Genomic DNA, 17,767 nt, shown 5'->3' on the forward strand with positions numbered 1-17,767 from the left:
TGAGTGTAGTGTGGGGTTGTGTTTCAATGACAGGAGGGATTTGTGGTGGTGGTGATGATGGTGATGGTCCCCTGGCTCAGCGTGAGAGCGCTTTCACCCACCGACATCCCGAGAATCAGGAAGAGCCACGAATCCTCGAGCCGCTAGGCTTCGAAGCGCTTCGGGCAGACCATCGGAGCGACGAGGGTCCACGTGTAGAGGATGAGACACACCCAACAGGAAGCCATCTTCACCCAGTACACTGACCAGCTGCCGTCCAACAGCTTCTCAATCTTATGGTCATTAAAACTGCAACAAGAAGCACACGAGAGACGTGAGCGAATGTCATTCGAATATCAGCAGGGAAAAGAAAAATATTGACAGTAAATATACAGTAAAGAGGCTCTGCTGGTTTCTGCATCATTTAAATGTTTAAAATGTGAAGCGAAGAGTTTCACTCACTGAAACCAGTTGGTGACGGTCATCATGACATAGAGGGAGCCCAGAAAAAAGACAAAGTGGAAGTAGGTGTAGCTGTAGATGGTTCCCTCTCTCTCATCGTACACCACGTTCTGGCCTGTTCCGGTCTTCTCCTCGTCGTAGTCGTCTGAAGAGATCACATGAAATACATTTGTTTTAACAGACACCATTACAAATCAGGAGGGATTTTGTCCACAAACCAAAAATGATTCAGTTTATATGATTTCTTTGTTAAAATATTCACATTTAAGGAGCTGACACTGTTTTAAATATTACAAACTAATCATTTGCAGCCCTAAATATAAGCAAATATGCAGATGTCTTTTTTTTCTTGTAGCTCTATTTTTCAAACACAGAACAGTGTTGGTTTTTTTGCCCCCAGCAGGTGGCGCTGTGAACCTTCTCACAGTCCTCACTGGGCCTGCTTCAACTGTGTCACACTAACCTCCTAGTAACAGTGACATCATCCGTTTTTGCTGACCAATGCTTTCTCACCATCCTCAGTCGGGGCTGAGGAATAGCAATGAGCATCGCATCGGTGTGTGTGTGTGTGTGTGTGTGTGTGTGTGTGTGTGTAGTGTTTATACACACAGAAATAAAAGGAGATGTACATTAGTGAAGGAGGGGAGTGATTTTGGCTTTACTGACCTGTGTCATCGCCAAAACAGAAACAGCAGCGTGCTCTCTGCAAGGTTGAGGAAACAGAGGTTAGCACTGAGCGGGAATTAAATATTTATGACACACACACTTCATATCACTGGGGCCTCATAAGGATGTTTCTTTAACATGTGACTATTTTGTGCAGGTACCTCAGTCTCTGGCTCACTGTTCCTGCACACTCTGAGCGCGGCAGAGCTTCGCCTGGTGGTGGACGTCAGGCTGGTAGAAAGAGAAAGAAACAGGGAGACGGATTAGAAAAAGGAGTGGGGGAGAAGGTCCATTATTCCATCACTATGCATTTCCACCGATTCCTTCTTCCTCGAGGAACAACCACAAGAGACACGATGCCTCCACTTGATGGAAAACACATGTGAACACACACACGCACACAAAAAAGACATTGCTGCCGTCTCGCACACACACACGCTGTGGTCAGCCACAGCCAATCACGGGATGCCTCGGCAAAGTCACAGCCAATCAGAGCTACCCTGTCTCTGTCGCTACCGCGATACAGGCCCCGTCATAAAATATGTATTCCACACTGCCTTTAACAAAACAGCTGTTAATTAGCTTGGATTTTTTAGTGCTGGCATAATTGCAGAGCCTATAAATTTTATCGCTGTTACACTAATAAGGAACATAACGCGGGGGGGAAACTTGGTCTGCATTTAAATGTGGTCAGTTCAATTATGAAAAAGGAGGAAAAAGGGTGAGTGTGTATGCGTGTGTGTTCTTGTTGGGATATCTTTGCAAGGATAAAACAAGGATTAGAATTAGGCATTTACAATTAATTCAATGGGTGTCCTTGTATGTGTGTGTCTCACCAAGAATAAAGGACACATCCAAACAGGATAACAGTTCCCACAGCAGTGACTATCTTCTTATCACTCTCATTCCCGGGGTGGAAGGGAGACCCACACAAGGTCATGTTCACACCATCTATCTCCAGCGCTAGATGGAAAGAATGCACAGAGACACATGAATATGGGTTAAAGACGTGGGGAAGCGAGTACCAGAAGGACAATTTCCAGAGATGTGCGTGTATTTTTGGTACAGTTATGTAGCAGGGACTGAAGGATTTGAACAGTGTACAGTATTATTAAAATGCAATCACCACATACTATATACACAGTATACTATTTTTATTGATCCCAATGTGTCACATCGATGTGTTTACGCCTGACCTGTGTGTCAACAACCTGTGGGTACGAGCTGATACTCATATGTGTGTGTTCATACTCACGTTCTTTGGGTTTGCTGGAGAAGGCTGAGAAGGTCAGATACATGACGTAGACACTGATGACTCCAGGCTGCAACAGGCCCGACGTGGGCTGCACTGCACGGACACAAGAGTAAAAGTAAATATAAGTAAACTAATAAAAAACGGAGTGTTGAAAAGCTAGTTATTAAAGCCAAATGACGACCTATGTACAGATTCCATTAAGAACCAGACATTTGCAGCTAGAATAGTCGTTTACCACATTAACAACGTAGAGAGTGTATTTCTGATTCATTGAATGTTATATTCATTGAAAAAAAAGTGTTTTTCCTTAAAAAATAAGGACATTTCCAAGTGACACTAAACTTTTGAACGGTAGTGTATGAGAAAAAGTGTTATTTTCCATGACACATGCATGTAAACACACCGAGTGATAAACCAAGTAGCTTCCTGTAAACACCAGCTGTAACGCAAATGCCTGTGCTCTTATTTGCATAGCGCAGCCAAAATTAGATAATGTGCTCACGTTTCTGTATGCATGGAGAGATGGCCAGCAGAGAGATGATGAGGCAGAGGCTCCCGTTGATGCCCAGGAAGATTTTATTCAGCACACAGGCGTCAGGGTGAGGGTGAGTGTAGAACAGGCCCATGAAGACCACCGCTCCCACCGCGATACTGAACAGCACCAGAGTCGCAAAGGCCAGAGCGCCGTACCACAGCCGGTTATACTTCACTCCTGAACTCCTGCAGACAGGAAGAAAGACGGAGGGAGAGAAAACAGACGGAGAAAAAACGGGGAAAACATAATATGAACGGGGGAAAAGCAAATTACAGAAGTAAAATAGATCAATTGAATTGGAGAGGATGGGGGGGAATAAACTAAATGAACGAACACAGGTAAGTTTGACCTAAAGGGAAATTAAAAGGAAGACAAAGAGTTTGGTTTTACTGAACAGTGCAAAGCTTTTTTTAAACAACGAGCCATGATTATGTGTGTGAAACTAAATAAACACCATATGCATCCTCTCTGCTGCCAAGTCTCCTGCCTCCACCCATCAAAACACAAAGCTACATCACTCCCTTTTTCCAAACTTTTAAAGACACACCAGTGGAATCCATCCAACCCACTCAAGTATCTCAAGAGCGAACAAAAAGCATCACAGCAGTGCATGTTATTCACTGTGCATCCATATTTAAGTGAGCCGGGTTTTGAGGCGACATGCTGCTTTTACCAGTTTGTGTTCCATCGGTGTGCAAACTCCACAAGCAGCATGAGCTGGATCAGCAGGAAAAAGAAGCCGCCCGTGGCTCCGATGTAGCGCCACACTGTGGCAGAGAACAGACGTAGAGAAGTGGGGAAAGTAAGCACTTTCAGACAGAGAGATTATTTGAACAATAACACAGTATAAGAGTTGGAGTCAGACAATGCAGACTTCCTAGTTGTTAATTTACAGCCAAAAATGTGTTCATTTTAATTTTTCTTTTTTTTTTTACCTTCCAGAAAGGTTTCCTCTTCTGGGAGGAAGAAACCTCCAGCGCAGCAGGCCACCAGCACAATAAACTTCAATAACCAGAACCTGTCATGGGAAGTAATGATCATTTTAAAGGTTGTTTGTGAAAAAAACATCAAACAGTCAGCATAATAAAACCTCAAAAAAGACTCAGAGAACACGCAGAGATAGAATAGAGAAGAGTCTGTGGGGGCCATGAGTAAAACATAGTCTGTGGGGGCCATGAGTAAAACATAACCAAAGATGAGTCTGTGGGGGCCATGAGTAAAACATAACCAAACATGAGTCTGTGGGGGCCATGAGTAAAACATAACCAAATGTGAGACTGTGGGGGCCATGAGTAAAACATAACCAAACCAGTTGCTGACCACTGTCATAGAGTTTATAGACAGTATGATGATCGTCTTACCCGTTGTGCACGGCCGCCCTGCAGCCGGTGCTGTTGTTGACTCGTATGGTGAAGAGAGAGAAGAACAGGAAGAAGACGGCCATGCCGAAGCACACCTTGTAGACGGCGGAGTAGCCCACCAGAGTTTTGCAGTTTTCTCCTGCGTTCATCTTCTTGCACAACTCGCTGTAGAAGGGGATCTGATTGACAGGGGAAAATACTTAAATTAGGTCATTATAGTGTTGAAGAGAAAACCCCGAACCTCTTCTCATGTTTGTCTAGTACACGGCCTCAGAAAAAGTGTCTATTCTGAGCGTCATGCCTCTAAAGGAGCAGAAAGAGAGAACAGGCAGCGACAACAAGCCCTCATTCTCTCCATGAAGCCCTCTTTCATCCCTCGTCCTCCACAGGCTGTTAGAGGAGGCCTTACAACTAACTGTCAGTGTACACAAACAAAAGACACAGATGAATAAATTAACCACCTTCTGTCAGCAAGTCAAAGGAACGGGGAGGCATGGAAAAGCAGGAAGAGGCATGAGTGAGACAGGAAAAAGTGTAAGAAATCTGTCTTCATGTTAAGTTTCAAATGTTATTTTGAACTACAATGGAAAAAAGTGAGCGAGTTATTTAGATAAGGACTTTGCTTTGGCCTTGCCCAGAAAATTGGAAGACTTTCAAAGGCTCAGTGCCAACAGAGCAAACTCTGGAAATGACATGCACAGACTGGAGACTCTGATGATCTCAACAAAGCCAAGGACAACAGAGATGATTTTAAAGCATCCTGTTTATTGCATTAAAGAGGACAAACGCTTTGGTCTTTAAAAGTTTAGTTTGTAGTACAAAAGAGTGAGATGTCGGAGGATTGAGTCGTCATTTCCTGACTGTGTAGCCCAGTCTAGACCCTGATCACAACACGGAGTAAAAAGCCTCGAGTTTGGAGCTTTTGTCTCACGTTGAGGACCATATTAGCATGTCCATGGTGGTGAGATTAAGAGGGAAAGGGGCCGGCTGGTTCAGACTGATGTAAATCTCTCGGAAAAAAAGGCCCGGCACTCTCGTACGCACAATGGCTGCTCTCTTAGCTGGGACTTCCCACTGTGCCCAGTGTGTCACTGACACCGAGTGTGTAGACGTGTACGCATGTGTGTGCGCAACTCAGCGGGCTCTGCGTGGGGCTATCAGAAGCCATTTTGTGCCTGGATAGGCTCCGTTTACAGGGTTCTGCTCTTTCAAGGAGCGACACAGTTGGAAGTAATTTCAATATTGTACTGTAGACACTGGCAGAGACTGTGGAACAAAATATTAGATGTGCTTTCAGTTGAGGGGTCTGCAGTCACTGCCATGCTAACACAGTCAGCCGATTGTAGTAGCACTAATACTTTTATTTGTTGTGCTTTCTGTGGTTCAGAATTCAGGATTTGAATGAGCATATTTGAAGGACAGCGTAGGTTGAGTAAGTGATTCTATTCAAGGTGGATGTTGCCGGGCAGGAGAAAGGGAAAGAGAGAAGGTTCATGGATGTTGTGAAAGAGGACAGTTGGTGTAACAGAAGAGGACAGCTGTGGTGACTAAAGTGTTTTATGTATGTTACACACTGTATTGTACCGAGACATAGAATTGAGCCATCAATATAAACTCAGGAAAATACTTCAGGAGGCCAATAAGGACGCAGCATGCTGTCTGAGTGAGATTTAACAGTGCTCATGAATACTTGTCTCGAGGCAGAGAAAACAGAGCTTCACACATGTGTAAGTGTGTCTGTGCAGTGCTTGGAGAGTGATGTAGTTTACAGTTGTTAGCTCGTGTGAAGTAGAGGCACAGCAGAAGGTCAAACAGTGTAAAAATTAGACTTTTAAAGACTTCTTTATCCCTTATCCATTTGTTTATGCCTAAATCAATTCTATAATCAGCCGAAAAAGTGCTCTGTATCATTTCACAAGAATCTAAGAGGTCATCTACCATGATGCAGTCTACATAGCTGAAATCTACATTTACCACAACTGGACTCAGTGAAATTTAAGAAATGGAGACCAGACTTTTATCACTTTTACCACTTGAAATGCATACAATTACAGAACTGAGGAGATGTGGTAGTGTAGTCTTTTCTTCACTTGTTCTTATTTTGTTCATTTTAATGTGAAGGGGGGGGGGACAACAGATGGGAGAAAGGCTTTGTATGAGCAATGTTTGTACCATATAAACCTCACATATTTGTACGTGAAGGAATGCATGTACTGAGTCACCGACTCCTGCACTCTCTGTATGTTTCCTCCTGATAAAAAAAGACGGAATTACAATCCCGTCAGTCAACGTGACGGACAGCTAAATATCCCCAGTGTTAGAGAGTAGTGCATTGCATGTGTGTACAAGTGATGTACTCACGTGTTCTTTCATCGCTTCCTCCACAGTGGGGGACATCATGACGACGCAGATGACCGTGACCAACAGGAAGTAAAGAGCGTACATGACCCGGGTGCTTCTGGACTGCTTTATCTTGGGGCAGCAGTTACAGCAGCACGAGCAGGCCGCTGATCCACAGCAGCAGGCCAGCTGCACACAGAGAGCGAGAGAGAGAGAAAGGTATTATCATATTAGTTTCACAGTTTTCCACACCATCATAAGTCATCTGATACAGACATAATGTATTTAAGGCGGGGGTTAAGTGTTCTTTTTGCAGCTGTCTCAGTCAGCTGCAGATCTGCCTACACTTTAACCAAGTATGAATGGTCAAAATGATTGTGGTTGTAATTCAAGATTCACTAATTGGATTAGTGAAAGGGTGGATTATGGGAGTAGTTGACACAGGACGAGAAAATATGCAAAGAACATGAGAATTATAGTCTTTTTTTTAAGCTTTTCCCCGTGCGACACACACAAATAATGTGAATAACAAATAGCCAATACTCAAAAAACTACAATTACGGTAAACAGCACTTGTGGTTAGGGTTAGGGTTAGCACGTAGACCACCAATACCATTTAGGATCAGGATGTTGAAGCCATTGTAGCACTTTACTCCTGCTTGGGAGTGTCTAGTTCTTTCTGAGCTTCAGTCTCAACAATCCCTCACTCAGCAAATCACAGGTTTGAGCAAGAAGAAAAAAAAATAGCAACGGCTTGACTGTCTGTCCATTTGCTCATTCATGGTTTCAATCATGAGAAATTCCTCCCACTGCTCCACAGAGGCAAGTCTTGATCAGAACGGACAGTGAGGTCTCTTGTCTGAACTATCACACACTTTCACACACAGGCCGACTCTGTTTCTCCTGACAGGCCATCCCATAAAGACTTTGTTCTATTTAGGAAAAAGGGGGGAAGCTCTATAATTATGAGGTATAAGATCTCCCTGTAGCCTCCCCACCCTGTTTGAGCAGACCTTCACTGCTATGGTAAAAAGGTGTGGCGCAACTATGGGGCTACATCAACGCTTCACTGCTGGACTCAACTATAAATGCCTTGTTTTCTTTTTGTGTGCAGAAGAAGATTATGGGATACAGGTTTAGCAAGTGCGAACTACGGTGCTGGGTTAGTATCGGTCAGAATCAGTATCGGTCCAATACAGATATGGCTGAATTGTAAACTACAGACAAACAGTTTATCTACCATGATGATCGTATTAGGTGTGGAGGACGACCTAATAATTGGACGGTGTCATGGATGAATCCACACACACACACACCTCCACCAGTTTGCAGACGAAGCACATTGACTGCACTTGCTTTTTGGTCAAGAGAGACAACAAAGAACACGGCACCCACGGAAACTTGATTGGGGTTATACGAGGAAGTCCACCCTTCAAAGGACATTCAAAGATCAAAGGACATAGAAGTGAGGGTGAACTCTCATGCTGTGTTTCCATCACGGTACGGGTTGGTACAGTTTGGAACGATAAAGCCCTGGGTCACATTTGTGTCTTTTGTGTTCAAATGTAAGTTTGGAATCACACCAGAGCATGCAACATGATTGTTGAAGATATCTTCTATCACAGTGGGACCTTCCTGGCTAAATAAAATCCTCTCTTTACTGTATATTTCCTGTATGCTTCTTTAAACTTAAATGATCTTAAATTATACATTGGGGTTTGTAACCTTTGTTAACTAGGTTACATTAACAACAGAGAGTAAAATGGCACTGAGATACAGAAACAATGATGTGCTGCACTTGAAATGAGGATATTGCATACAAATGATCAAGAATTCAAGAATAATAACAAAACAAACCGATCATTATGTGCCTTAGTGGGAGTGGAAGCTTCCTATTTTATAGTGCAGCTCCGCCGGAGTTCATTCTGCTAATATCAGTTCAATTTACCTTTCAGTCACAACAGTAATCGTATCCCTTGGCTGAGTGTGTGTGTGTGTGTGTGTCCTAAGCCACTATCTGAGCGTTGTGAAGTCGTAAAGCCAGCGTGCAACATTGTCTGATGTGCAGCGTTCCGCTCCAGATGCTGCTTATATGGAGGTATGCTGCAGACAACTGGATCCCACACAGACACATGGTCAGGATCAAGCAGCTTCTCCAGGCCACACGCCTCACCAGCTTCTTGGCCGGTCTCTTCTCGATGGTCCACTTAGCTGGATTCCTACAGAGCACAACACTTTCCAGTAGGGCTGCAACTAATGATTATTTTCATAATCAATTATCGAGAAACGATTGGTCAGTGTTTGCCATACTTGAAAATGATGATCTTCTCAAATGTCCTGTTTTGGAGGAGGTCCACCACAATTCACACTCGTGCAACACAGAGCTTGAAGACCACAAATAACTCCAGCTGCTGCTGGAAGGAAATGTGAGATTAAGTGCGTATGAATGAAGCTAGACTGATGCAGAATCAGTTCTTGGATGAATGGATCCTTGGCCATGTATGAACAAGAGGGGCTGCTTGTTTTCTTAAAGCTGAAGACTGTTCCACTGCTTACAACCAACTCCTGCAGATGATGTGAACATCTGAGAACCTTCACAGACACTCTGTGGTGTTGTTTTCCCATATTAGTCCAGCCACAGAGTTCTCTGTAGAGTAACTAGGACATTTGTGCCTGCAGCTCCTATTTCATAAAAGGATAATTGTGAGATACTGAATTATTAAATCAGAGAAATGACTGCAACAATCATCTCCTTCATGCAGCATCTCTTAGAGGGCACACACCGATTGATGACTTAAATCCAAGGCTGCACACAAACGATTACTTTCACATTTGAGTAATCTATCGATTATTTCCTCAAATAAAGCCCAAGTTACCTGTGATATTAGTCGTTTACCTTCATGGAAACCAGCAAATATTCACATTTAGGAAGGTGAAACAAGAACGCTGGTATGAAATCATGAAACCGAGTCATTTTACCACACTGTGTGACCAACAAAGAATACAAATCTTAAAACTTTGTGTCATGCTATTTGCGTAGTGGAAAGTTTCAGAAACTTCAGAGGTTCACTCTTCAGTGAAGGCATGTTCATACAGTGTAATTTCAGTCATTCGTCTCAGAAATGTTTCCCCACTTACTATTTCATCCTCTCTTTCATGATCAGATTCTATTGCAATTGCCTAGCAACACGTTGACTTCACCATGTGAAAGCCAAGGGCCAGATCACATTTACCATGTCCCACATCCTCTTTGCACTTCTGCATGTTGCACATGCGCCTGGTTTAGTCTAATGTGCATGCATTCAAACTCAAGATCATATTGAGATTCCATTCAACGAGCTGCGATTCCTCACCAGGAAATTGCTCCTCTTTTGTACGTCTACATGAGTGAATAAAGGCAGATGACCTCGCATAAGCATAGGCACGTTTGCATGGTTATTGTCTTCTTTGTTCAAAGCAATTTCATGCAACCAGCTGAAGAGGAAAGTGTGATGCTAGCAGGAAACTGCAGGATTCAGACACATTAAATATGACACAGGCCCAGTTTGAAGGCATCATCTGTCTTGCTTTGTCGTCTCCATAAGACATATAATCAATCCTAACTCGATTAGTTAATGCAAGCTGTGGTAAAAGGGCTAAGATAATACATGCAATTCTTTTATCCACATGGAAATGCAAAAAAAAGGACAGCAGACAAATATGACGTCATTCTGCTTTCTGGGTAACATTTTACGCAGCAGTACAAAGACTTTTTGGATGCTTTGATGGATGATCAAATACAGACTTAGAGCTAATCCAAAGAGGCGTGTTTAATATCTACTCGAGGAGATTTGTGGGAATATGCGGCTCAAGCTCAAACACGTGCACGCAATTTACTAGCACTTGAGAAGCTGTGGGAGTATTAATAGGTCTGACATTCGGGCTCCAAGGCCACATGTGAATATTCCAGCTTTTGTTCACATATAGACTTCAAATCTTGAAGTTTTTTTTGTTATTTATTTGACCCCTGTGCCTTTATTTCATGACACACAGCTCAACAGGATAAGCCGTTTCTCTTTGTCTCTGCTGCACCCGCATGTCTTTCCTCAATGGGCGATTAATTAATTAACCACAGCAGACTGAAAGTAAGCAAGAGAAGAAGAGAAAACAGAGACGATTTAAACGGTGAGTGGGTGTTTAGATTTCATTAGTTAGGGGGTGTTTCACCAGAGGACAGCACACAGTGAGGGAGGGGTGGGGGGGGGGCTAAGCCGCATACTGATGGAGACGAGGGAGAAAATGTCTTGAGGAATTCCTCCACACGCACGTACAATACAAAGAGAATATCCATGGTAACAAACCCTGACCCTACCCACTTCATGGGTCGTCGTCGTCCTCCTCCTCCTCCTCCTCCACCGCTCGCCCCGGCCCACCAGCTACTCAGCAGGTGGCAACCGTGTCTGCAGATCACACCCCTACTTCAATATTAACAGCTCGGGGGGCCCCACCGCTCCAACGGTCATCAGGCTACTGTAGATTGATAAAAGCTAGTAGTGAGTTAAGACTTTGGTCCTCACAACTTTCCACTGAAGGCACCAACACTTCCACTGAGAGTGTGGGAAACCACAAAGAGACTAAGCCTGAAGCCGTTTCACTCTACATTTCATTTCACTTCATCCTCCCCCCACCCCTGGTGTTACCACCATCATCATATGTTGTCCTCTTTCCTCCAGTATTCTCTCCGTTTACCCTTCCTTTGTTATTTGAGCTGCCCTTTACCCTGAACTCAGCATGCTACCACCTCCCAGCTGTTCACAGGGTCAGGAGAGAAGATAATACTGCCTCTAATAGCACCTCTAAGCACAAAAATGCCTCTTATGAGGACAATACTAAAAACCTAAAAATCTAAAACTAATTACCCTTAGCCTCAAAACATCAGCGACGAATTGTGGGAGATTCTGGACCAATAGGAAACAAACTACATGAAATGCACCGGGGGTAAACTCTGACGACACAGCGCAGACAACTGTTTACGCAACAGGATCGTTTGCAAAAAGAAAATAGGTCATTCCACTGTATCACAGTAAGCACAGCAAATGAGAACGAGGACAGGGAAGACTGTTACATAGACAGGTTTTGGGATTTCCTACGGCAACAAGTCAACCAGTGACACTCACACGAGCCGGGGAAGTCAGGATATTATGATCTGACAAAATCTGGACACCAAAATTGAGTCAAAAAACTCACTATTATTATGTGAAAAGCAAGATATTTTGGCAAAAGCAGTAGTTTTATCATAACGCCGTTTGGTCACCTAGTTTAATAACTATAATGTGTTTTAATTTGGATATTACACTTATAGTCATATAAATGATTTCAGTTATTTGGTGTTTATTTGTGTCATGGTTTTGGCATTGGTTTCAAGCCTAAACGGTTGGTATAAACAAGAATAAATGAAGATCTACAATAATGAACAATTACATCAGTAGGAGAATCTTCAGGTTGATTCAGACCATTAGAGACTTAATGAATACATTTATCTGCATACCATACTCTGGTAATCATTTTTGTCCTCTGGTTATTTGCTTTAGGGAACTCCCCGTTAGTCTGAGCTCAGTGATAAATTGGCCAGTGGATAAAGTTAACCACAGCGAAAGAGCTCAGGCGAAACTACACACCCTCTCTTCTCATATTACAACAATGCTTTATGTTGAGAAACCAGCAGAGGAAAAAGTGGGGGGAAAAAGGCCAAACGAAATAGTTAGAAAGCGATAAGATTGGAGGCAGAGTCGCACATAAGTTTCTGTCGTGCCAAGATCCAGATCAAGGTCTACTCCAGTTACACAGAGGACTGATCGCTCCACTATTGTGAGTCCAGCTAGGCAGCTGTATACACACAGCAAAAATGTATCATTGCTCTGGTGACCCGACACAAAGAAGAGAGGCCTTTGCTTCTCTCTCAACAAATACAGGCCCTGGATACAACTGACAAAAGAGAGAAACTTGAGTCAACAGAAACAGAAACCACCAAGAAGAAGAAGAAGAAGAAGAAGCAGCAAGGGGACGGAGAAGAGCTGATGACAGAAGGCAGGACATGAACACTTCCATGCAGACAATGGGTGTGTCACAAATACAGTAGAAACAGCAGGAAACGGAGCAAACAAGGACAGGAAGGCAGCAGTCAAAATAGAAGAAAGTCTGAGTCAGAGATCACCAGGTGGAAGTTTATCCAACATCACATTGTGTGTGTATTTACCCAGAGATCTGGTTTACTTAGTGTTGATTTAAGAGTTCAGTTACACAGAATTGAAACTCCTCACTGAGTTGTTACTGTTGAATGGGACTTCACAAAATAACTGATGTCAAATCAACGTGGTTTTTGACCGTTTTGTGTCAGCTGCTCGTCAAGTCTTCGTTTGATTGTCGAGACAAAAAAGCAAACGGAAAATTAATATGACAACAAAGACATCGTGGACACCTAGAACACAAACAAAAAGGACCTTACACTGGGAAAGTTGCACTTTTATGCGTGAAAACATCGATGATTACGATTTTGCGCATCAATTAATCAGTTTCAGTGTGCCACAATATCCTGGTTTGAATTGGCCAAACAAGGACTCGATTAATCGAGAAAATAATCGCTAGCTGCAGCCATATTTTTGACCGACAGTTCAGGCTGCATTTAGAAAAAAGCTAGCGGGCATTTCACACGCTTACGTCGGCAAAAAATAATTACAGGCAAGACATGGAAAGATGTGGAGGAGATGCGGTGGACTGCAACATAATCCCTGTATGACTGTATGACAGTAAAGAGGGAGACAAAAGGAGATGGATGACGGCCAATGATCATGTCCCTGTGGGAAAACTAACTCCTGCTGCTGCTGCTTCTGCTGACCAAAGCAAAATTCCTGAGACCAAGCTGAAAATAGCAGACATGTCTGTCTCACATGGACACAGTTGGCCACGGTAAATCCACATCACATGATCCCCGGGCGCTGCAGCAGAGGTTTCACAGTCTTTTTCACTTTGCCTGTAGTAGTTTTTACCACTCGAGACATTGACAAGGGGTCACCTGTCCCACATTACAGACCTCAGCCACAGCAGCTGTGTTTACATGGGTGTTGCAGAGCTGAGGTGAAAGTTCAGGGATTATCTGGTATTTCACAATATTTATTTTAGTTTTTTTTTTTTTTTTAATGTGAAAAAAAATCACTCAACTGCTCAGTGCTTACTGTTGTGTTTTTGTTTCTTTCCCCTTGTTGAGTTCTGTCAAGTAAAATATCAGGCTGCAAAACACCACCAGATATGATGAAATTACCAAAATATTTTGCCTACTCGCAGTCGTGTCACAGCAGATTTTCTTCATTGAGCAGAATAAATAAACGTTAAAAAATATAATTAAGTCAAGATGCAGAATGCTTGTAATCATTATCATTCATCATCATTTGAAGCCAATATGCCGATAATATCGTACATACCTGACAGATATTGCTAGTGAGTGCAGAAAAAATATAAAATTGGAATTTTTGAGACATTTTCTATATTTAACTTGGAAGTCGGGTTTCACTTCAATATTTACTGTGTTGTTTAGTACGAAACAAGATGGGAGCGTTGTCACATGAGATACACTTACTAACTTGTATAATGTACTCAACAACTACTAAATTAATCTTAAATTTGAATATGTTCTGGTTTCTTTGCTACATAATAAAGAAATTATGAAAAAAAGAGCAATTTTGACATTTGCGAATATCATCATTTCAACACTATAAACATTTTCTGATATTTTCTAGACAAAAAAGTTGTCAATTAAGTGAGAAAATGATTGTTCAGCTCTGGTGTAGATGACAGTATTTGTTGTGCCCATTGTTTGATATCTGTGTTTGTTTCTATATCTGTCTTCAAAGCAACACGCACAGTAAGACAGCTAGTTATCCTCTGTCCTGACTCATACCCCGCCAACATTGCCTGTACCTTTGCTGTGCTGCAACACACATTCAGCCCTGTCCCATACTCATTACAGCCAACACTTACTGTGCTTTTGGACAACATTCAACACTGAGATGGAGCCTCCACCCCCTGTCCCATCACAACATGGCATACATCCCTATTCACACGGAGAAATTATATGCGAGCTGCTCCCACACTGTGCTTGGTCTTCTCTCTAAATCTAACCCAAACAACACTCAGCTCTCCTTTAATTTCCACCTCCAACGCCAAAGAGGAAATAATAACAGACCACACATGAACCCGGACCCCTCTAAACCTCGTGCCCATATGCACTGGCAAAGAAGTTAATTACAAGTAAATGCATAAATAGACATGGACCATGATTAGCTCTTCACCGGCACACCGACACAACGGCGAGCCTGCTTTATACCCTTCAATTTCCTCTTAATCCTTCCCATTTTACATCCTTCTCCCCGTCTTTGAAAAGAACAGGAAACAGAGGGGAGGTCTCCTTTCATGAAGGATGTGTCCAAAGTAATTAAATTCCAGAGCAGACCGACTCCGTGCTGGTGACCGTGGGGTCAAAAACAATCTGTGAGCTGAAAAGAAGACACAGCACAATCCCTTTACAAACACGCCGCCACAGATTCCCCATGTTTTGACCCATCTTAAACATATGAAATCCTCATTTTAAATTTGACAATGACCTACAACCATATTGTCATAATACTTTAAAAAAATATGTTAAATGTGTATTATCCTGTGTCAAAAATCCTTTATAACCTTTGGAATAGTTTTGCATAAAGTTGTTTAAATTGTATTCATGACGTTTAGAACCCCATGAATAAGTGAGGGCACTTCTCAGGGTGTAATTCCACATTAGGCAAAACTAAATGATCAATTATAATGTATTATCTTTACCATAATCTGGTTTGCATCCATTACAGAGGAAAGAGATTCAATTATGTGACAGAAAATATTGCGGACGTTAACGAAAAGTGTTGCAAAACGTTGTAAAGTCCCAAACAAATTATGTTTAATTGTGTTTTTACAGTGTAATGTTACTGATATTAGAAATAAAAACAATTACTTGTGCTACTAAAAAACAAACAAAACATGCTGTTACGTGAAAAATCATAAATCACTCGGTCCTGAATTAACAGTAATGATGCAGTGCCCCTTGTGGCACTTCAAAATAAATCACTAGGCCTGTAGCTTGGCGAGCTAACCAGTATTTCCATGCATTTGTGTGAAACGTGAACGATTTTCTCTATTCATAAGTTTCCCCGATAATGGAAATTCACCACAATCAGCTTACTGTGTCATATAATTGTGTACAGCTGCAAACCATTAATAATTGACGAATAAATTATTCAACAACTATCTCGATTAATTGGTCTGAGTGTCCATTAAAATGATCGAAACGAGTTCTCTGATTTTTTTTCTTCAGCTCCTTAAATGTGATTACTGTAACATTTTATAGACCAAGTACTCGATTAATCGACTGAATCGGCCGATTATTTTCGTTATTTTTGCTATTTAAATCACATTTTGGTTTGTGGACCAAACAAGACATTTGTGACACTTTATGGACCAACTGTTTGGTGGTTGCAGCTCTATAATAGTCTTTGTCACACCCCCACTCATAATAATACATGTTTCTATGTTTAAATTGGACATAAAGTCGAGTTCCTTAAGACATTAGCTGCCTTTAGCATTCAAATAATTCAGCAACTGAACGTCTTTAACAATGAAACGGTGACATTGATAGAATAATTTGGTGGTTTTAGCTGAGCAGTTGTTTTATATTTGGTAGAAAAAGAGCAAATGACAAAATATATTAATGTCGCATCCGGTCAGTGTGTGTGTGTGTGTGTTTATGTTCCATACATTCAGACAAACGTCACCGGTTAGTGAGATAAAAACCCGCCGCTTCGTATTGTGTTTTTTTTACGGCTCGTTTTTGTCTCTTTGTCTTCGTGGTCCTGACAAAGTGAAGTAAACTGACAACAGGGAAAAAGAACCGAGACAAAAGAAACGAAAGAGACGACGCCGAGTCTCACACACACGGAACAACCGAAACAAGCCAACGGTCGACGTCGCGTGCAAAAGCCGTCAACTCTTCACCACCAACAACAACAACACAACAGCAGTAATAACAACCAAAAAAAAACAGCCTGCTAAGTGTGGTTATTGTTGCTCACCTGTGAGACACAGCACGGTGTACACATTCTGCCGGAGGACAATAAATAAAATCCACCTCCAGAGAAGACGAGCTCGCTGCTTTTTTCCTCTGTCTCTTTCTTTCTTTCTTTCTTCTTCTTCTACCTCCGCATGAAATCACCACCACACGGCCGGGGAAACAAACGCGTGTGTCCTCCACCTCCTCCTCCTCCTCCCTGTCCTCCTCCTCCTCCTCTTCCTCCTCCCTGCCAGCTTGTCCACCGCTGTCTCTCCTCCTCCTCGTCTCTCCTCCCACTGCACATCACCGAGAGGGAGGAAGAAAAAAAGCCTGAACACAACGACAAACGACGTTCACGTTACCGCGATAAAGTCACAATATGAGATTTTTTCTTTCCCTCCCACTGAGTTTAAAGCATATCCATATTGTAGCTAGCTTGATTTTTTAGCTTGTGCAAACAGCTAAAAGACAAAAGTATGTGGTTTGAATGTGTTTTTACACTGCCAATCTTCAGCCAACTTTACGTTTAATTACTATCACTTCTCGGTGCGAGAAAACTACGCGTGCGTTTGTTATAACTTACGCTGTTCTTGTTCTACACTGATAATGAAGAAGCAGTGGCTAGCTGAAGCGCTTAACTCATCTCGTCCCGTTTATTGACGTTTGGTTATTGAGTTTATGAACAATTCAAGCGACTCCTATTAGTATCGACACTGACAAGCAAAATTGAGGTTGTTACGCTATTTTTTTCATTTTCCATTTAGCGCAACACCAGCAAGTTATACCGAAACAGGCCTTTGCGCTAAAATGAGCTAGCTAGAACCCTGTATTATTCTTATAACCAGAGCTAGCGTACATCATTAACAGCCATAAGTGTTACTATCTCAAGGCTTACTAACTTGTTTTTTTGTAACCTTAGCAGGCAGTAAAATCACAAAATGTCTCAAGTGTTAATTATCACTCTTTAACTCAAAGTGAAGAACTAATTGTGGTGATAATGAACTTGAATTAAGCTAGGAAAGGAGAATTTACAGAAGGGTAGCTACATTAGCTTCAGC

The 17,767-nt window shown here is 42.2% G+C and overlaps 1 protein-coding gene across 1 annotated transcript; it reads right to left on the reverse strand.

Moving 5' to 3' along the window:
- Window positions 1-143: 143 nt before the first annotated feature.
- serinc5 (serine incorporator 5) lies at window positions 144-16,872 on the reverse strand (the record flags this gene model as incomplete). Its single annotated transcript, XM_083904743.1, has 12 exons — window positions 16,732-16,872; window positions 6,620-6,787; window positions 4,259-4,437; window positions 3,833-3,915; window positions 3,571-3,664; window positions 2,865-3,082; window positions 2,363-2,455; window positions 1,944-2,070; window positions 1,269-1,338; window positions 1,108-1,144; window positions 442-586; window positions 144-288 (listed from the first exon to the last, which is right to left on the reverse strand). The coding sequence occupies exons 1-12, from the start codon at window positions 16,756-16,758 to the stop codon at window positions 144-146; spliced, it is 1,386 nt and encodes a 461-aa protein (XP_083760869.1). The 5' UTR covers window positions 16,759-16,872.
- Between the last annotated feature and the right edge of the window lie 895 nt (window positions 16,873-17,767).

The sequence above is a fragment of the Microchirus variegatus genome (assembly GCF_963457635.1).
Source record: "Microchirus variegatus genome assembly, chromosome: 18".
In the NCBI taxonomy this organism is placed as follows: domain Eukaryota; kingdom Metazoa; phylum Chordata; class Actinopteri; order Pleuronectiformes; family Soleidae; genus Microchirus; species Microchirus variegatus.